At 39.3% G+C, this 21,774-nt stretch overlaps 1 protein-coding gene across 3 annotated transcripts in view; it reads right to left on the reverse strand.

Annotated features, from left to right (window-relative positions):
- The window catches only part of FMR1 (FMRP translational regulator 1), a 33,389-nt gene extending 14,523 nt beyond the window's left edge, over positions 1-18,866 (reverse strand). Inside the window, exons 1-10 of one of the 3 annotated variants that reach the window (XM_030967384.1) lie at positions 18,564-18,866; positions 10,383-10,435; positions 9,434-9,527; positions 8,360-8,431; positions 7,934-8,082; positions 6,863-6,956; positions 6,658-6,774; positions 3,090-3,260; positions 2,909-2,987; positions 783-892 (exon numbers count right to left, since the gene is read on the reverse strand). In XM_030967384.1, coding sequence (XP_030823244.1) covers positions 783-892; positions 2,909-2,987; positions 3,090-3,260; positions 6,658-6,774; positions 6,863-6,956; positions 7,934-8,082; positions 8,360-8,431; positions 9,434-9,527; positions 10,383-10,435; positions 18,564-18,614 — 990 coding nt within the window. In that variant the 5' untranslated portion in view covers positions 18,615-18,866. The remainder of the gene's footprint in view (positions 1-782; positions 893-2,908; positions 2,988-3,089; positions 3,261-6,657; positions 6,775-6,862; positions 6,957-7,933; positions 8,083-8,359; positions 8,432-9,433; positions 9,528-10,382; positions 10,436-18,563) is intronic. The other 2 variants (XM_030967383.1, XM_030967385.1) reach the window with 2 other exon arrangements.
- Positions 18,867-21,774: the final 2,908 nt, after the last annotated feature.

The raw sequence follows: 21,774 nt of genomic DNA on the forward strand, positions 1-21,774 counted from the left end.
CATAGCTTATCCAAAGTGCAAAGGTTCTTAGCTGGTACATATTTGGATTTTGAGGTAAATGAAAGGCAGTTCAGTTTTCTTTAAGCACATTTCACACCTGAAACTGCAGGAAGTCTTTTTGCATTGAGATGTCAAGACCTTCATGCTGTAAGATTTTTGGCATACCACAACCTTGCCCCTCAATGCAGCCCCACACAGAAGTGCCTCAAATGACAATGTTTGAGACTTCCTTCAGGCCCTTTGCAAGGCTGACAGCCTTCCTGTGCAAACCTGGGATTTCACAGTGCTCATGCTTGTTTTTCCTTTAGGTTATAATTTACAGGCTCTTGTGAACCTAGGTAGTATTTTTTAAAAGCAGAGATTTAAGATAAAGCACAAGTTTTTCATTTCAACAGAACAAACTTCTAACGAAAAATTAAACCAGGTAAAAAGCTAAGAAATCAAACTCAAAGAAGACTAATGAATGAAACCAGCAAGTTTCATATATATGGATTTACAGCCTAGCACATGCTGGGAAATGTCATTGCTTCCAACAGGAACAACACGAAATCTCTAAGAAGGTGCACCACCAATAAATTTCACAAAGCATTTTTCTAAAATAGAGAAGCCAAATTTTTATAAAAATGTCCCTCAGCATTAACAGAAAAGATAGAATCCATCAGAAAACACATTAATCAACACTTTATCTTACCACTACAAAGATAAAAGGAAGAATTTATTTTATCCTTGGGTAGAACATAACCAATCAACAAAAAGAAAAATTAAATTAACTGAAAACATACCTCTTCTTGTGGAATATTTTTATCATTTTCAGCCTCAATTCTCACTCTTACAACGCCGGATTTGTCCACTATCTCCTGAATCAATTTTCCATTTTTTCCTATTACTTTTCCTACAGAAAGAACATACAGAACATTCAACTTGAGAGTACTGCTGTACTCTAATTAGACAAGACTATTTAAGTACCAGGGCAAGAACTTGATCCTCTACAACAAAGATTTAGCTAACAAGCCACAAAGTAAAATGTCCACAAAAGCTTGTGGTGTTAACTTACAAAACACATTGATCACAGAAATACTCAGTGCCTTGAATGCTTATTTGGCTTTGCTTTGGTAGGTTTGAAATAACTTCAAAAATTACAAAGATTTCTGTTTGCATTTAAAATATCCAATCAAAACAAACAAAAATAATTTTACAGTGCCTTAACATCTGCTGGAACTACTTCTTGTGTAAGCAAAACTTAGTTCATTTACAAAATCTTAGTTGATCAAATACTACCAAAGATACGGTCTGAGGCAGATGTAAAATTCTCTAAAACTGAGGTTTTCAGACATTTTTGCCAGCAGTTTATAATTCACTAAAAAGTCCAAGGTAAAAAATGGAAATAAATTATACTCCAATGCCAGTAATGCAGACATGTATCTTCTGAAGCAGACATTCTACTACGAGACAAGGAAAATGAAAATTTAGCTCCCTCCCATCTCAGCAAAACAACATGCTACAAACTGGCAGGAAAACCAAGCTGCCTGGGACATGGTGAGGGAGGACACATCCTTCAATCACAGCTTTCAAGAAAAGCTTTGTGTTTCAATTTTTCTGACGTATTTGCAGAAAATATGACAAAATACGCCCAGTAAGTTCCTCCTCAATGACAAAGGCTGTTCTGAGTGTCAAAAGCTACTTCTGAGTACTTCATCTGAGTACTTTATTTCATTATATATTACTGGCAAATGGAACAGCACCTTACTAATAAATGTAAAAAAAGCCTTGGTAATGATTTAAAAAATAAATCACTCAAAACTTGCACAACTTACATCAGTTACTCCAATCAAAGCATTTGTGAGGATTTGGGAACACCCACAAACATTTTCAAATAAAAATGTCTATACAGTCTTTAAAAAATAAATAACATCTTGGGTGGGTTTTTTCTTTGTTTGTATTTTTTTTCAGTTTTAATTTTTAAAAATATAATTAAATAGAAAAAGGCGGTTGTTTGCATTTTCTTCAGATGAAAAAGTATCGGTGTATATATATATATCTATCTAAAAAAGCCTTCTGCATTTTTAAAGCAAATTACTAGGAATTTTCAGACATAATGTAGGGTTCAGCAAAAGTTATATTCTAAAGGATCCATGTCAAGAATTAAGAGTAGAAATGAAAACCTGCCAAAAAAATATAATTGCTAAGTTCTAAAGAGAAACAAACTTTAAGACCTCACATTAAAATAATTATGGCAGCTTATCATTTTCACTTATCACCAGTAAATCGGGGAAATAAGGAACAGAAAACTGCTTTTAATCAATTCCAGAGCTGAGCTGCCACATTCCTTAGGACTTGCCCTGCTGCAGAATTTCACACTGCTTCAACACCAGCTTTCATACACTCCCTGACAACCTATTAAAGCATTTGCTTTCAGGGCTACGTTTTACCATAAAGTGTCTTCTCTGCTCTTTTCTAATCTACTGAATGAAATAATGTACTTTTATTTTGCTTTGTAGCATCAAAAGGTCATTAAAAGACTTCTCCACATATACAAGGGCTGCATGTGTTTTTAAGGACCTTTTTAATTGTTTGGCAATGGAAGTATTTTAAATTTTCTTCATCACAGATACCTAGTTCATCTCACAGTGCTGCTTCTAAACATCTCTAAAAGGACAGGGGAAAAAAACCAAATACAAGTCAAAGAAATTATTCAAAATATACTAGGAAAATTTGAGACTGCAAATTCATCTCTTCTACAGCTGAACTACTCTCTGGACTTGTTTGGGGGAAGCAGATAATTCTCTGGCTCAATCCAGAAATTATTCTGCCTTGTACTTTAACATCAGCACATTGCTTCCAGCTCAGTGCAGTTCTCAGAAGGCATTTTTCCTTACTATCACAGAGACAGCCTCCAGAAATGACTTACCTACTAAATTCCTTGGGACTTGTATGACATCTTCAGCAAATTCAAGGTAACTTCTTGCCTTTTTCACCGCATCTTGATCCTACAATATAAAGAAGTGTAAGAAACAAGACACATTTCCCCAAGGTTTTTGTTTGCTTGTTTCTTTCAGGTATTTTCTGAAATGATAAAGAAGGGAGCTCACCTCTCCATAAATATGGAATGTACAAGTATCTTCATCAAGATCAATGGCAGTCACTCCAGGGACTTTTCTGGCTTGCTGAATATTAGCACCATGAGTGCCAATGGCCAAACCCATTAGGTCTTCACGTACTACAAACTGTTCATGGAACCGGGATGCAAGTTGCCTAGAACTCTGAAGAAAAATCTAATGTCAGCTCATTTTGATTGTCTCTTCAGCACACTGGAGAGAGAAATCAACATAAATTTCAAGTCTATTTTTCAATCAGGTGCTTAGCCTACTTTTTATTTACTCAATCCCTTTACTGCACTTATTTTAGCTTCAAAACCACCAAGGAGTCTCCTTCAGAAATGTTTTAAATATTAACATAAGGCTGGCCTCTAGCTGTGTTGACACCTCCATTCTGAATTACCCTTTAACAGCTACAGCTATCAGGTGTTATTAGGTAAGACAGCACTCATAAGGTAGTGAAACAGTAACTGTGGTGATTATTAAAGCAAACCTTATGATCTCTGAGAAAAAAAAACTGCACCAATTTCAACAGGTGGGTGAAACTGTAATAACTCAATGACTGACACAATTATATATAAAGCAGAGCAGCTGTGGATATCTACAGCACTTTAAAAAAATTAAGAATCTGTGCCTATGCATGACAACATAAAAACTGTTTGAATTCAGAGAACAAATATGTTCAGAATTTCATCCAGGAATCACACATCTACCCAGGCAGAAGGGTCATACTGAGCACTCACAAGTGTGAGCATAACAGAACACAGGAAAGGAACAATTGTTTAATGCATTGTGGGAAGATAGAGAATTTCCAACTGTGATAATCTATTAAGGAAGGAGTGTTTTGCAAGGAAGAAACAAGATAAAAGCCAAGATATATAATCCTGTCCATGTTTCTGCAATGAATTGAAGCTGTAACTACTGTCAAGACATACATTAGCACATTTCAAATTAGTAGTTTAATGTCAGCAAAATGAGACCCTACAGATGTTGAGAAAACATCAAGGAATTGCCCACAACAAGCCCTATACTGTTCCAGCTAAACTGGTACTGTTTTCTGAACTGCTCCTGCTTAAAGTGGTTGGTAAATATCCTGTGCTAAATCACTTTTTCAAAGAGCTGGTTACAGTAGATAATGGTGTAAGTATCCAAGTGTTATGAAATACTTCAGATACTCTGAGAGCACCATCAAGTACTTCAGTAGCTACATTACAGACAATTTGGAAAGCAAAAGTTATTTTTAATTGCTCACATTTCCACTTCTAACAGATAATCCAAATGCTGATTCACTAGCTGACATTTTTTATAGACAGCCAAATAAGAGGAGAGAACAAGATGACCAAGACAATGATCCATTATTAACTATCTACAACATGTGGAAAAGATGACGCTACATCATCAGTGAGGACCTTGGCTTTGACAGTCAAACCAGAGATTTTCTGCCTGCACTAAAACATCATCAGCTTTTCTGCAAATTATGACAAAGTGTGCTCTGTTTAAACATCAGAAATTCTGTATTCTACTTCCCTCCAATACATTAAGAAACATCTATGCAAATAATGTATGAATACCTACACAGCAGCCAGAACGGAGTTCCACTTAGATCCAGTAAAATACCAACCAGAACTTAAAGCACTTGTCATTTCAGGCTTTTTAGTATGTGAAAGACACCCAAAACAGCTACATCATACCCACTGGGAAAGAATGTAAACAAAAAATAATCTGTTATTTTACTTGATGCTTTAAAAGCCATGTTTGAGAAGTAGAGCCATGCAAGTCAAGAAGCTAATATTCAAAAAAGAAGGTACATAAAATAGGAAGAAAAAAACTCCACTGAACAAAAGAAGCTGGTCTAGTGATAATGACTCAGGAAACAAAATAGGTAAAACTGCTAGAAGAAAAGACTTTGAAAGTTCAGTGACTATGAGATACATAAAAAGGCTTACTTGATGAAAACAGTGAGCTGCTATTAATAATGCAGTAAAGCCCAAAGCGTTCACTAAATATTTTTTTTGCAGATGGACATATGTCTGTTGGTATGTCAGTGTCTCAATAGTAATCATGAGTATGATTTTTATTATCTGAAGCTCTTCCTCTCAACTTTGGATGAAACTGATTTTATATTTACTCTAACTACAAGAAACAAAAATGCCAAAACGAAAAATACCAGCCAACTCCGGTCACACAAATTTTAACTGTATATATTTACCTCACAATCTTTATTTAAGTACTTAGGTAGAAACTGAAGTTCAACAATGGTTTTCTAGTGAGAACCAAATCAAGTTTGAGACTTTCACAGCAGCAAAAAGATTCAGCGTTACAATGACAAGAAGAGTCCAAGATTAGTTTGGGAAAGGAATCAATGACAACAGTTGTTGGTGCATGCATTTGTGGGGGCATGTTAAGAGAATTAGCTCCAAAGAGGCTGTTGTTCTTCCCACCTCCAAAATAATACTTTGCACTTCAAGAGGTAAACTGCCCACACAACTGTCAGTTCTGGAGGATAAAGAATGATTACTGAAGAGCTACAATGGGGTGCTCATTAAGGAACACCAATGAGGAAAAACTGGTCCATCCTTCATCTTGAGAAAGACCAAAACCCAAACAAACTGGATTTCAGCTCTGAAACACAGAAATCAAGATACGAAAAGGGAACAACAGAAGTGAGAACTTCTTGTAACAGTGAGTATGCCCACTGGACACACAAGGCCTGAACATGACATCCCACTTCAAACAGATGTAACCCCTGGGAAAGGGGGAATGAAACCGGGCTCTGCAGAAACACTGCTGGTATACACCTGTGTCAAACTGAGTTACAGGAGTTTAAGTGGTACCTCTGGTTCTTGACAGTGAATCTAAAAAGTCTTCATAAATATTGATATTTTTTCTAATTTGTAGATAGGAGACAAACCATGAAGAAATGTTAATTCTGGTGTATAAAAACCCCCTTATTTCCTTGCCTACTCTTTTTCTTTTTTTTTTTTCTTTTACCCATGGACAAGTATGACTCAAGCTTCTTGCCAGTCAACACCCACTCTCCAGTCACAGGAGTATCAGAAGCTGTATCTGCTGTAAGATTATTTCCTAACATTTTATCTATAGACAAACCTATCCCTTCATACATTCTACCAACATCATTTTTCACCCCTTTCATCTCATTTTCACTGTATTATTTTGCTAGATCCAGTTCTAGTCTTATCAGGATCATGACATATTCACTCCCATCTATTTTTAAAGCTACCAAATATGTGGCATTATTTGTGCAATGATGGCTATTTTATGCTTCAAAATATGAAAGAAATACACATGTATGTGTATCTACATAGCTGTATTCAATCCCCCACAAAATCCTGCTGATAAAAATGAGTCTTTGAAAGAAGAGCCCTGTAACTGTAAACATTTTTGTTGGATGACACTTCCATCTGCCTTTTTTACCACCTAGATTATTATCAATACATCATTACCTTCACCTCAATGCAAGCCCCACCAGCTACATAACACACCAGGGATTTTTTTATTATCTGTTTCACTCAAATTACCTCAGGGAAGACAACCAACATACCTCCAGCTGTTTGCTGGCTTCTTCATTTCTCAGTATCAGGGATAACTTGGTGCGCAGACTCCGAAAGTGCATATCAATCAGCATGTTGGCCCGCTTCGTGGTCACGTCGTTGATTGACTGCATTGTTAATAAACACAACAGTGCTTTACACATGGACTCTTGAAACAAACCACTGCCAATGGTACAGTAAAACATTTGTACTTACCAAAATAATAAGCTGGTGGTTTTCAGAATCATATGTTACAGAAAAAGCTCCAACTGCCTTTTTGAAGTCCTTATGTGCAGATTCTTTGGCACACCTAGGAATAAAAATGTAACAAAGTTAAAAATAGTAACCACTGCATTTACCGTTAACAGCCAAAAAGAATAATTCCTTAATACAAAGAATGTAAATAAAGATTTCCAAGCTCTCCCTTTCAAAGCAGGTGCTATTTTATTCCGTTATCATTTATTTTACTCATTTTTCTTTCATTTGTTTTCACATGAGTAGGATTAGAAGTATTTCAGAAATTTTCTATATGTAAATCTGTGGAATGACAAGTTAGACAAAACTACATTAAAAACTATAATCACTATGATCACCAAGTTCAAGATTTCAAGCACATAACGAACCATTAAAATGTGTGATTTCATTTTAACCCCTGCAGCATTCTAAGGAACATATGCTCATCTCATGCTGTGCTTGGCTTCTCCAGGTTTCCTGTGTCCACTTGTGTATGCTGTAATACTAACTTCAGGAAGTTTTAGTCTAACCTGAATTTATAACTCATTCCACATTGAGGCAATAACATACATCTCAAGGAAAGCAGAAAGGGACCTGAAGGTAAACAAGGGAAGTAGGTATTAATCTGACTTTTAGAGCTCTAACTATGTGACAACAACAGGTCCATGGCCTAGGAGAAAGTTAGCTGGCTTTGTATCATACTCTGGGAGGTTTTATTACTGTTCAACTATTCCCAGAGCCATTACCAAATAATAAAATTTGACCAAGAATGGATTCAAATTAACCTGTGCACAGAGTGAAAAATCTTAATCTGTATCACACATAAACCTTAAAATTTTGAAGAAAGTGTTTCTTCCTCCAGGAATAAACCACAATTCAAAAAATCATTGTTTCTATTTTTGAAGTATGACCACATCAATATTTGTATTTTTTACATTTTTACATTTCAATAAGTTAATTTAGAGTGGTAAAAAGCATTTTTATTCCTCTTGTCTCAGGCTTAAGAAGTTACCCACATTCTGAAACAAGTTATAAAGAAACGCTTGTACTTACATTTGCCTTAAATCTTCAGGAACTGCCAGTTTGATTTTATGAAAAGTATCTTTTGTTGCGGGTTTATTGGGGTTCACAGATCTCAAACGCTCAATTGTGACAATTTCGTTGTATGTAGCATCACAGGCTGCATATTCTATTACGTAGAACTGATATAAAAATAATAAAATCATCCAAGCCACATATTTTATGACATGAGTGAGCATTACACTATTAAGGAAAAGGTACTTTTGTTAACTGTACAAGTCAAATTTGACTTCTCAGGTTGAGGTTAATGGTAATTGCAACTGTCCTAATCAAGAAACTCTTAAAAAATGAATAGAGATTAGTTCAAACCACAGTGTACATCAATATATAAAGGGAAAAGAAAGAAAAAAGTATAAGTAAATATAAAATATATATATATGTATATATGCATACTCCTACCTCACCCTTTATCATTCTCACTTTAGCCAACCACCAACAGCAGGGTTCTTTTTCATTTGCCCTGGAATAAACCTGAACAAAATACATACATTATATCCTTAAAAGACATCACAAAAGCTGACACTAATATGATCAGCAACTCCATAGGAACAAAACCCAGCAAAACCTCTTAGTACATAAAGTCTCTGAGCACAACACAGAAAGCATGTAACAGCAAGATTGTACAGACAAATAATAATAAATAATACAGTGCCCAATCTACTGGCAGTAGCTGCCTCAGTCTTGCATGCAGTTAAAAGAGAGATAATTCAGACTTTTACATCTCTGAATATTTAATCAATAGTATTTCTAAATGTGTGTAGGTCTGATGAAGTCCTACCAGTGGGTGAGAGGGGGTCAGACATCTACACTTCTTTAGCACATATATGCTCTCAGCCACATCCACATTACAGAAGTTTTGCCATTTTCTTATCTTTCAAACTAAAAGCCTACAGAGCATGCAAGCAGAATGCAAATCTTACAAGACCTCTTTCTTTAAATTAATTATAAAAATAAATGTTACAATTTTATAAAATAAGGTTTTAGAAACATGCTGCTTTCAAGCCAATCTCTTTGCATATACACTTAAGTATTTACATATACACATATATTTCTATGTTTTTATGTACACACACATATAATGCAAATTATCTGATTCAGCTTGAAGCTTTGGTAATAGAGACATTATTACCTAACAGCTTAATAACTACAGTTCATCACCTATTTCTGAATTAAATGTCCTAAAAAGGACTGATCTGCAATCACTGCAACACTGATCATGTTTGTAACTCAGCATGGAGGTCATGGTACATGGAATTTTACAGGGCCTTTTGTGGTACATGGACTTTGCATGGTTTATTACTGTCAAACTCTGGCTTTGGAGATGTGCCTGACACTGTGCTTTCTGCAGTACTTGGAATCAAAGAAGGTGACATCACCTAACATGGAAGCAAACCTTACAGTGGCCTGGCTGACATTTTTCACAGCAAGTTCTCTCACTTCTCAAGACAAGAGCTGTTAATGGAGCATACACACCTCTACTTCATCGCTTTCATTTATGTCTTTATTATAGCCTGCAGGTGGTGGGAACCTCACATCATGGAATGGGATTTGTCTCTCTGGTTGCCAGCTGCAAACAAAAATCACAGTGAATGGTCTAAATATTTTCATCTTCTTTGTAAACAAAATCATTTTTAATCCATTAATTTTACAGTTTCAAATTCAGCGGAGCTTTTGTGCACATATGTATTAAAGGTAATGTGATCCAATGTATACATAATAAGAAAAAACACATCTAAATGACCATTAAGCATCTTAAATGAAACCCTGATGGCCCCCGCAGTCTTTTGAATCTTCCAGTAGAAGCTCTTCCTCTATTTACAGGTATGGTTTTTAACCCCAACACTAGCAACATAGATTAAAAAACATTTCCACAACACATTTGGACACTTCCTTCAAAACAAGCCTGTATCTTCTTTTTCTTTGGTTCTACTACTGGTTATGAAAATTTAATCAGGATCCAGTCTGAATACCGTTTTAATTTTCAGTTTCTTTAATGGAGACTGGATAATTTTAGTTTCTAGATCAGACAATTGGTATTCATCATTTATCTACAGAACAAATTTTGTAATACTGGAGTCTTCTAAAACCAAGGCAAGACATTCACATGTGAAAGAGTCAGTAATGGTACAACTGCTGACTTAATCAAACATGGGTTGTCATCACGTAAATTCAGGAACAACATGATTACCTTCCCAGCAAAACCCATGTTACTATGGTTTTGCACTTGAAAATATTTAAACTGTTAAAAGCATTTATATAGAAATATCACAAAATAGTAGATACTAAATATAACTTCAAAACATGCCAGCAGCAAGTTTAGAGTATCTAATATACACTACTCTGCACTAAGCCATATTTAGGTCAATCAAATGCAAGGTTGATACTCTGTCATTTACAGGTACAACACCAGCAATACACTTACTTGTTTTCAAATGAAACTGTTATTGAATCTTCATGCACATCCTTTACAAATGCCTGTGGAGGAAACAAAGTATAATTATGTATGTTTATAGACACTTTTAAAAGTAATTTTAAGCCTGCAAAACACCTCCTTTTCACAAGTATTGATGAATCTCACAATGAAAGAATGTTTTAAAGTCAACCTTTTTAATTTTGCAATAGACTAATATAAAACACATACTGAAAGCTGATAACCTCCTTGGGTTCATGACTGCCAGCACACTGATACACAAACAGAATGCCTCAGCTATGAAGACATTATTTCTACTTTTTAGAAGCAACAGGAACGGTTAGTAGGAAATGACAAGATAGTTCAAGAGTTTTAAACGTTTGGTTTTATAATCACATTTAATGTATAGACAGGCATAGAAATACACATCAGTATTCCTCAAAAAACAAACGAAACCAAAGCCCACAAAACCTCCAAGTCCTGTCTCTTCTTTCTTTACCTCGAAGTCCATTTGAACATTGCACTAACAAAACTCATCTATATCAATTTCAGCAGTATCTGAAATTGATTCCCATATTTACTTCATCACACTAAGTCTGTAGAGCACAATACTATTTAGTATTCCCCATATTTACTTCATCACACTAAGTCTGTAGAGCACAAACTTTAGATAAATGCCCTGGGACCTGCCTTCCCTTTTTTCCTGGGGAAGGGACAGCAGTTGTGCTCTCCATGCCACCACAAAGCAGAGGACAGAACTAGAATTCAGCACTGAGGGCTCCTCCTGCCTTAAGCACCCAACTGATTGATTTGGATTTGTCAATATTTAGCTAAAGCCCCAAACGCTTCACTCATTCCCCATCTACAAAACAGCAGGACCAGCGACTCAAAGAACTTTGGGATTTACCAAAATATTTTTCTTAGCCTGAAACAATGGTGGTCACAGGTTAACCAGGGATGAAAAGAACTTGGAGGTTTTATTCTTTATTTTTAAATTACTTCTTTGAATTTCTAAAACAAGCTGCTAAAGTGCTGAGTATTCCACTAACATTAGTCCACACATAGTATCATTGCGAGGTAGGTAAATAAAAGCCCATGAACAAGAAAGAATAGAGAATTTTTTTCTACTAATGGGGATCCACCTTAGTAGATTAAAAAACTGAAAATAATTTAGCAGCAACTATCACTTCTGTAGAAGAATTAGTTAATGAAGTGTGGAACATTTTATTATTCTCCATTTTATTACTCTTGCCCTTGCAAGTTTCCAAGACAAGAAGAGATCTTATCTCTTACAAGAAGATAAGTGTCTCTCTTATACGGAACCTAAATGGTTTTTAAGAAATTCTTTTGCTATTTTTGCTTTACAAAGTATTCCAAAATATTTCCTGAGTTGCAGCAGCATCTTAGTATCAAAGAAGCACAACACCTGACCTGACCTAATACAGAGCTCCAAGAACTGGCTAAAATGAAGTGGTAATGCACATCAATGTCATCACCCAGAGTCATTCAGTACAAGGAAGAAACCATCCAAGTTGAAAACTGAAACATAACCAATGCCACTGTGAATGGAAGTTAAAGGAAAGCCACAGTGACAACAGCAAAAAATTATTTTACACCTTGCTCGCCTCTCAATACTCTTAAGAACAAGACTTTATTATTGCCAGCAAGCCAAGGAGACTTTAAAAAGTCTCCAAATGTATTTGCATAATTATGAATTTCAAAATTCCATATTCCTTCAACGGGGATTTCAAGCACAGCTAATGTTTTTCAATGACATGGTATAAAGAAGACTTAAGACCACATCTCAGCAATACAGAAAAGGAATTTACATGAAGAGGCAACAGAGCTCTCAGTTGATCATTAGTGATACATTTAGCTCATGTTTCATATTGCTGTGTATTCTGTAAGAAGATTCCAGAACTGGAGATGCATTTGAACAATACAATACTAGTCCTCCTGACTCATTTCACAACATTACACATACACCTTCAAAGGCTTCACCCACGTGTCTTCCAATGGTAGTAATGTGTAACTTATTCTTACAGATGCAGCTGAAATGGATGCTTTTAACACCTGACAACCACTATGATCACTACCAGACACTAGGCATGGCTCCTTTGTGCCACAGACTAGACAAGGATTAATAGTAGTACTTGAGTACGTAAAAGCAGAGATTATTTTACAAAGCAAATTCCACAGAAATGATACCAGCAACGCTTAACAGCCTTCAGGAGAACAGGGAAGAGTAACACAACTCATGCCCTGAGAAACAATCTGTTCATACCTAATTTTCTCATATTTATAAAATGTCAAAAAAAAAAATCACCTTTCCTTGTATGAAAGATACTTTGGGAGAAGTCATCACCTCTGTGATGATGAAAACACCAAAAGGTGTCTTCATCAGCACTCTGGAAAAGTGACAGAAAATGGCAGAAAAATTTACAAGCACAGCAGCAAAGAGCAAGACTACACCTCATATCCAGAGAGAAATTGAAGAGAGCTCCTAATATCCAACACACCTTGAGCACAATCCTAGGGGCTACAGCAATATACCTCATTAAGGGCAATAATGCTAAAACTTATCATTAATAAGTAAACCAGGATGTGCAACAAATAAATCTAAGTTAAGCTGAAGACTAGCCTGGACCTTCAAAGAGTTTAGCAATTGTATTATCGGAAACCAGTAAAACTTGAGAGACACAGCTGGCTGAAAGAGGAATGAACTACACTGTCCTGTTTGAGCTCTCCTTAAACAGTTCTTGCACACTGCTTTGGTCACAATCCAGAAATCAGAGGGAGCCTGAACCAGGAACACTGGTTAAACTGCAGGTAGCATCAGTACAGACACTGCCAGGGAAAATCACAAATCTGAATTTCTTTAGCTTACACCAAGTTCAGAAGAGTCAACCACAGAAACAGATGAATACCTGGTTTTCACTTCAGTCTGGCCAAAACCACTGATGTCATAACTCTGTGGTTTGTCTTTTAATTAACAGTCTTGCAAAATTACAAGAGTTCATTGGAATAAATTTATAATTAATTACAAAATGAACAATGCCTTGCCAAATACCTAATTTCAAGTATGCAATATATGAAACATGTCTGCACACCCCTCTGTGATCTTTATGCTTAAAACCAGCATGCAAAATATTTTAATGATCATTAATACAGTCATTAATATTTGGTTGGCTGATCCTATCTATCCAGAGAAAGGGGGTTTTCCTTGTTTTTCAGTTTTTTATGACACACAAAAATGTCAGATAGTTATCACATCAGTTTACCATTGTCTGGACCACAGCATCATGTCAATTTTCCTCCAATATGAATATTTAAACAGATCTGTAGTACAAAAATGTATTTGGACTCTTCAGCACTATATATTTCAATTTGTACACCTTCAAGTACAAACAGAAGAGGTCTGAAATATGTCTAAGTTTTCCTTAAAAAACTAATATTTAAGCAGCAATGCCTTTGGGAAACCAAAATTAATACTTCTCCAAACTGTCTGGTAGTCTTGTTTTTTGTAATACTTGTGAAATTACGCACAATGCTAAAAAGAAATGAAGCCTTCAACACCATAAGCCAAATTCACAGACACAGGACAAGCCAGCCCCAGATGTCAGTAAAGGTAGAGAAGAGGCTCTGATCTCACATGAGTATCAGGAGAAATACAATAACCATTCACCAGCCTTTTTTAGATAAAGAGTGTAAGTAGGCATGGAAATTCAAACATAATGGTGCAGATACATGAGCTTAAAATGCACCCCCATGAAGGGACAGAACAGTGGCTCTGATGAATTTGGACACAAAGATGAAATGCCTTAAAAACAAAGTGAAACTGGACAGAAGCAAAATGAGGTAACAGGACAGTGAAAGACTGAAGCAGCTGACATACCATTATTGCTAACAGCAGAATTTCCAAGAAAGAGTACACAAAATTGTGAACAGAAGTACATTTTGTAATGGCAAAGGTTGATTCTTCTTCTCTAATGCGGAAAACAAAAATCTAATGTGGTAAGTTTTCTACATCAGATTTTACTCCGAGTCACAAAAATAATTTCATTTCTCTCCATGCTTCAGATATAATTAAGTAAAAAAGTTTACAGCATGGCATTTCTCAAACACAAGCATTCACATTTGAAGAATGGCTATATGCTGAATATATGGTCTAAATTTTACAAATTATTTGTGAAAAAAATAACAATTATTGGAAACACCAGCATATTTTTATGCTAATGAATGATGGACACTTCAAAGGAAAAAATAAAGGCTTCAGCTGCCATGAAATTTTGCTTTTTTAAAGTCTGCTCACATCCTCAGATGTGAGCATTGTCAACCATTTTAGTAAAGGAGGATAATTAACTGTAAGAAGGGAAAGTAGGGAAAAAATGTTCTTTAACATAAAGAAGGCTATGTTGATAACAAACGTGCATCTACTGTTAGTGTAACCATTCTGTAACATTTCATACCTGTTGGAAGGAGAATGTCAAAAGGGAACTCGGTGTATAATCAAGTCTGAGAAAGGCTGGACATACAAAGGAACAGAATAGGGAGAAGAAAAATAGTCACAGAAATGGTCACCAGACGAGGGAAAAGTGTACAGGCGGTCTTCCTCAGAAGGACTGAGCAGACAGGGTCATGAATGTACAAAGAGACTGGAGATATTGGCTGAGGTGTCTGCATGGAACAGTGAAAGAAAAAAATGGATACAGAGGGCCACAGGAACAGTTGCTAATAGTGAGACCTGGAGTAATAAAGTAGTAAGAAAGATGAATTATTTTATCAGCTGTAGCTTCAATGAAGTTATCTATAAAACCAAGCAAACAACAGCAAGGCGCTGAAACTACTGGGATAAAAAGTGGAAGATTTTCACAAGGTTATAGAGCAAGAAGTGGCAAAAATTGGGTTACAGACAACATATAGATATCAACAACAAACACCATCACAAAACTGACTGCCTCATAAACAGGATGCTTTCCATCTTTAGCAGAGGACATGAGAGAGAATCACTCCCAAACTCAAAAAGAAAAATCAATCCCATGTTGGAAAGGCATCCAAGCATGTCCCCTTTGGAGGGAAATACCTAAAGCTAATCCCAAAAAGATTAGGCAAAGGCTGTCTATTAGTCCTCTGTGAATAAGAAATTCAAAACCCAACTTACTACTCCTGTACAAGAAAAGATAAGAGAAGGTATGTCCTAATACTGCACACCTTCAAGATTCAGTTACCTGGCTGTGAGCTGCAAAAAGGCAGTTTCCTCCCCTTGGATTCACAGTCCTGGTGGTTGTTGAACCAGTCTTCATAAAATAAGTAAGGAAATCTAACATTTTCTTTCCAAGGATTCTGGGCCCAACCACATAGCAAGTCATGACTAAGCATCTCTAGGTACCAGACTGTCAATTATCCCTGAATCATGCCCACTTACTGCACTGTGCTTTCCATGGAATCATTCATCTTAGGCAAGGAGGCAAAAAATCATGAAAGTACAAAGTATGCACTAAGCAATATTTGAATTCCATTCAGAAAGAACTAGCCTGCACTACATCAGTCACAACAACACACTCCAGTATTCCAGTGCACCTGACCAGAACGAAATTTTAATTCAAATCTTATAGCTGGCTATGAAGGCATCCTCAAACCATCTCCTATGCTTTGGGTGGGACATGAATCCTCTGGATATATCTCAGAACACACCAGTTTGTTACTTTCAGCAGGGTTTACATGGGCAGTTTTGTACTGTAAAGATCCAGATGACGCTGGTGGGTACACTCAAAAATGTTCAGGTCCTCAGAGAGACCTACAAGGAGGATATGAAAAGCTGAAGCCAGAACTGGGTGCCTACTTGAGCCACTTCATCCCATCCTGACTATAGCAGCCTCATACTCTTCCTCCTTCCATGTCTTAGTAACAGGAGAGGTGTATTTTTCCAAAAAATTTACATATTCTCATTAATTCAGAATTATTTAAAGCCAAATAAATCTTCACTTGTTATCAGTATATCATGAGATTGAATAAAATAATTGTTTTGCCTTTGGTTTATTTGAAACATTACTGCTGTAAATCACTTCTCAGAAGGCTGCTTAAAGAAACTTCTAAAATGAAAAAATAAAATCATCCTGCAATCAAGTTCACACTTGACATCACTGCACACTTCTTGCTATGCTGGGTCAACATCCATTTTTTACAACTGAATTGCCAATCTCTAAGATGGGCATAAAACTCACAAGAAAAAAATGAGATATATTACTTTATAACAGAGTGATATTCAGACATCATGAAAGAAAATCTGTAATTAGAATTCAAGTAATTCAAATTAGGGGAAACCAGAGGAAAATTGCTGGTTTATACTGAACATTATTGCATGAGAGTGTAAACAACTCCCACTTTTTTGTTCTTTAAAAAAAATTATGCTGCATTTATCTTAAGTGTGATGCTCCATCTCAAGAGGTAATTCAGGTGAAGACAGATAAATCCATATGCACATTTTTCCCTTTAGACAATTTAAGCAAAGCTGCTTGGTTAGTGATAAAGAGGAAACTAAAAAAATCTTGTCAAAATTTCTAAAAGTTAAGGACAAACATAACTACACTGCTAGGGGCAATGTCTGTGTTAGAACTTGGGTACACTAAATCATGAATAAGATTCCATGAACATATGCTCAAATTTAGCTTTCACCTACACACAAGGCATACAGGGCCCCATGGTGTCAAACCTGAACATAAACAATAAAAGTTTCAGCTTTCAATTCTCCCAGGTTTATTCAATATTTGTCACTAAAGAACGTACCATGTCATTATTACCATCATCTCCTTCACGTCATTGTGTAACTACTATAATTTGATGAAAGCCTCATTAAAATTTCTACTGTGCAATGCATTTACTCCTTCTGCTTCTTTCTGACCAAATACTGTACCTTTAAAAACCTAAAATTGATTTTTTAAAGTGCTAGATTATTTAATTCCAGGAAGCAATATACAGATCTAGAACTTTGACTACAGCACTGTGAGCTCACAGGATGCTAATTTACCACTGATTTGTATCTCATACTTCTTTTTTTTTTAATTAATTTCAGAATAGGATACTAGCACACATATTTTAAAAATAAGCTTTTAAGAGGTCTTCTTTTCTTAGAAAAACTCGGAGGTGTTGGAACTACATCATTTGGATATCTACCTGGCCTACCACAGGAACACGTGAGTGTGAAACTCTACCCGGTCCTTCAATGCTAACATAAATATTGGATGTCGCACTATAACTAGGCCCAATTTTTAAAGTCCTAGGATCATTTAAACCATGGGAAACTTGCAGGAACTGATCCATGGCTGTTTCTGGTATATTGATAACAGATCAATGAGAGTAGGCCCAAACCAACCATATCCGAATTTTATTTTCTGTAAAACTACGAATTATACCCTATTAGTAAGCTGATTAATACAACCCAACTCATGCAAAGCCACACAATACTACACGGTATTAATAAAACATATTCTGTGTTTATATGTTCAAGGCTCAGGGTTGGTTTTATTAAGCCCAAGGGCTTGGAAACAAACATGCAATGCCACTAAATAATTTCAATAAGAAGAGGTACATTTGATATCTATATGTATTCAGGGACTCAGCACCGATAGATCTGGCCAAGCAATGCTGTCCTTAATACCACTAGGCAGCTTCCCCTGCCATGGCATTAGGAGCAAGAATCCACCACAGCATTTCATCAGGAATGTGTATTAACGAGGGCCCCCCTCCTCCCCGCCTTGCAGGCCGTGCTCATGCAGTGCAGCTCTCCTGGAAACCCGGACGGCGAGAGAGACTTTCCTTAAGTAGCGACAAAAGCTGAGGATTTAGCAATTAATGCCCCATCCCAGGGCTGATCCTCGCTCAGCGCCGGGACGAGGCGGCCCCGGGCGCCCCTTCCCACAAAGGGGGAAGGCCCGAGGCCTCCCCGCTCTCGCTCCTCATCGGGCCTCGAGTCCGCTCAGCGCCGGCGGCCCCCGGCTCGCTCTGCGCGGCCACCGCGAGGGACCCGCCGCGGCCTCCACCCCTGCCTGCTTCTCCCTCCTCCTTCCTGCCCCAGGGCCTCCGCTCTCCCTCAGCGCGGGGAGGAGGAGGAGGAGCCGCCGCCGCCTCCTCCTCCTCCCGTTGCCGTGCCCGCTCCCTCCCCTAGGGCCCGGCCCGGCCGCGAGCACCCGGTACCTTGTAGAAGGCCCCGTTGGAGCCCCGCACCTCCACCACCAGCTCCTCCATGTTGTGCGCGGTGCGGGGGACCCGGGCCCGGCGCCGCCTCCCTTCCCTTTCTCTGTGCCGGCGCAGGCGGGGGAGGAGCGGTGTGTGTGTGCGGGGCGGGGGCGCTCGGTTCACGCCGAGCCCGGGGGTGTGGCCACCCTGGGCGGGAGCGGGGGGCAGCGCCGGGGGCTCCGCTCGGCGCCGCCGCTCCGGGCCCGGGGCCGCCGGAAATGAAACCGAAACGGCGGCGGGCGGCGCGCGGGGGGCGCGCGCAGGGCGCCCGGTTCGCACGCGAGCGCTCGAGGCCCGCGTCACGTGACCGCGGGAGGGGCGGGGCGGGAGCGGGCCCGGGGCCGGCGCGCGCCGCTCGCTCGCCCACCCGCCGCCGCCGCCGCCTCTCTAACGGCCCCGCGCGCGCGCAGCCGCAGTGGCGCGGGGCGCGCGCGAACCCGGCAGTTGCGGGGCCGAGATCCCGCCCCCCCTCCCCACACCCCGCCCGGCGCGCGCCGGAGTGACCGCCCTGGCGGCCAATCGGGTCGCGCGGTGCCGCGCCGCGCGCCTGAGTGACCGGCACTGCCGGCCAATCAGATCGCGCGGCCTGAGCGGCGCTGGTCGGGGCGCGCGGTACCCTCAGCCAGGCCTGTATGGTGGGGAGCGTGTGTCCGTGTGGGGCCGCGGCCCCGTGTCCGTGTGCCCGACCCGGCCCGGGCCGCGCTCAGGGCGGTGCTGAGGCCTGAAACGGCGCCGAGTAACGGCCCCGGGGAGAGATGGCCTTGCGGGGCCCTTGCCGAGGCGAACGGAATGACGGTCCGAGCAGCGCGGGGGCTGCTGGGATAGAGGGGGACATGGCGGCCGGGCCTGGGGGGTTCAGGGTCGGTCCCTGAGGGGCTGCCCTGTGGGTGGAGAAGGCTCAGCCGTGCAATGGGCTCTGCCTGCTTGGCCATGGCCAGGAGTTAACAATAAATGTGAATTGAGCATACACCTTGAGTTCTTTGTCCAGTTTTGGGCACCTAGTACAAGAAAGAGCTAAAGCTCCTGTCCAAAGGAGGCCACGAGCATGGTGAAGGCCCTTGAAGGGGAGCGGCTGAGGGCACTTAGTCTGTTCAGCCTGGAGGAGACTGCGGGGAGACCCCATGGCAGTCTGCAGCTTCCTCCTGCGGGACAGACACAGAGGGCATGGCCTGAGGCTGCATCAGGGCCGGTTCAGGCTGGATATCAGGAACAGGTTCTGCGCCCAGAGGATGGTGGAGCACTGAGCAGGCTCTGCAGGGCAGTGGTCACAGCCCTAAGGCTGCCAGAGCTCAAGAAGTGTTTGTACAATGCTCAGGCATGGGGTGGGGTTCTTGGGGCTGTAATGCAGGGCCAGGAGTTTGATGATCCTTGTGAGTCCCTTCCAACTGAGGGCATTCTGTGATTCTGGGAATCGTGACTCTGCATTAGGAATGCTCCTGCTCCTGCAGGGCTGGTTCTGCTGAACACCTGAATGCTCCCAAGGGGTCTGGCACCAGACGGGCTGAGCTGAAGGGATGATTCCTGTGCCTCGCCCTGCAGCGATTCCTTTGTTCAACACAAGTTCTCCGTGTAACACATACTGTTATTTTAGGACTGTAGATTCCGTAATGTTGGAAAAGATCTCCAAAATCATTGACTGCATCCTTCAGCTGCACTTCAACCCTCATGGACATTTCAATGTGACATTGCACATACAGTCCACTGTAGAGCCTGGTGGTGAATAAAGAGCTCCACTATGATGAAACATCTACAACTTAGAGTGCACTGGCACAAAAGCTTCTTGTTCAGCCTTACATTAGACCTGCACAAATGTTAACATCTTCATGTTTTCTAACACAACTGCAAAGAATCAGAGAAGGAAAAAAATCCCCTTTATGCTCAAAAATCACAATGTATTACTATGGTTGTGATTTCTCTGACTATGGGTGTGATGCTCTCCCTACATGAGTCGTGGTGAAATTCTACACTCATTGCACTCATTAGACAAGCAGTCATAGGACTGACCTGCTTGGGGATGGCAGAGGGTCCAGGAGGAACTGTAGAAAGAAAAATTTAGAGATGAGGAACAGAGGAGCAATGACAAGTTTTTTTGTATGGCTGAAACCCCACCAGACAGATTACAGAGTCTCCATGAATTTAGATACAATGGCTCACAGTTGTGACTTGTTCTTTTTTTTTTTTTTTTAAACTGGAATCCATATAAATGGTTCAACTCAACATTGTAACAGTTGCCAGGAGTGATGATGCCCAGCTCTGAAAATTACATGAAGTTTTGTTGTTTTCTTTTTTTCCCATTCATTGTTTGTCAAAATTATTCTCCTTTTAATCAAATAGGTTGCTGTCATGAAGGCAGATTATCTCTGAGCAGTCAGAATATAAAGGTGTCTAATTTAGCTCTTTCAGTGATGATTTCTCTACTCTCCCCAAGACAAAAGCTGCTGTTCTGTATAATCTTCCATAATGCTTAACTTAAATTTTCTTAGCATTGCTTAGCTTTAACATTCTTTATTTTGACCTGACTAGTGATGTTCTAATCCTTGTCTGCTTAATCAGAGCATGTACCTATCTCCAGAGCACACTCCCTAGTTTATCTGCTCATTTACTCCTAACCTTTCCTCTTGCTTTTCCAATTACTTATTGTTTTTCCTATTTTAATTTGATTTTACTTTGACCTATCTTCAGACTGAACTGTCTGTGCCTTCTGCAATGTGTTCACAAATTAAGTAACTAGTTCTTAGATAAAATTCCAGTAAACTAGATCTTTTCCAATGTGTTTTTATTTCAAATGTGGTGACACTATAAAAATACATCTCAGTAATTCCATTAGTCTTTTACTATGAAAGGTAAAATGTTATTTAATTGAAATATTAGAGTTCACTGCTATATAATCATAGAATCACAGAAGGTTTAGGGTTGGAAGGGACGTGAAGGATCATCTAGTTCCAACCCTGATGTGTGCAGTGCTTTTATAATTCAATCAAAATTCCCCACTCCTCCACCTCCTTGAATTCTTTCATATTTCCCAGTCTCTACTGACCTGTTCGAAGTCCTGGGTCTGGTCCTGGGGATAGAGATCTGCACAGCTTGGTGCGTGCAGGCTGATCTGCTGACTGATTTGTGCCCCTCGTGATTTGGAATACCTCTTTTCACCATCCAAATAATTAAAAGG

Source organism: Camarhynchus parvulus, chromosome 4A (assembly GCF_901933205.1).
Source record: "Camarhynchus parvulus chromosome 4A, STF_HiC, whole genome shotgun sequence".
Lineage (NCBI taxonomy): Eukaryota > Metazoa > Chordata > Aves > Passeriformes > Thraupidae > Camarhynchus > Camarhynchus parvulus.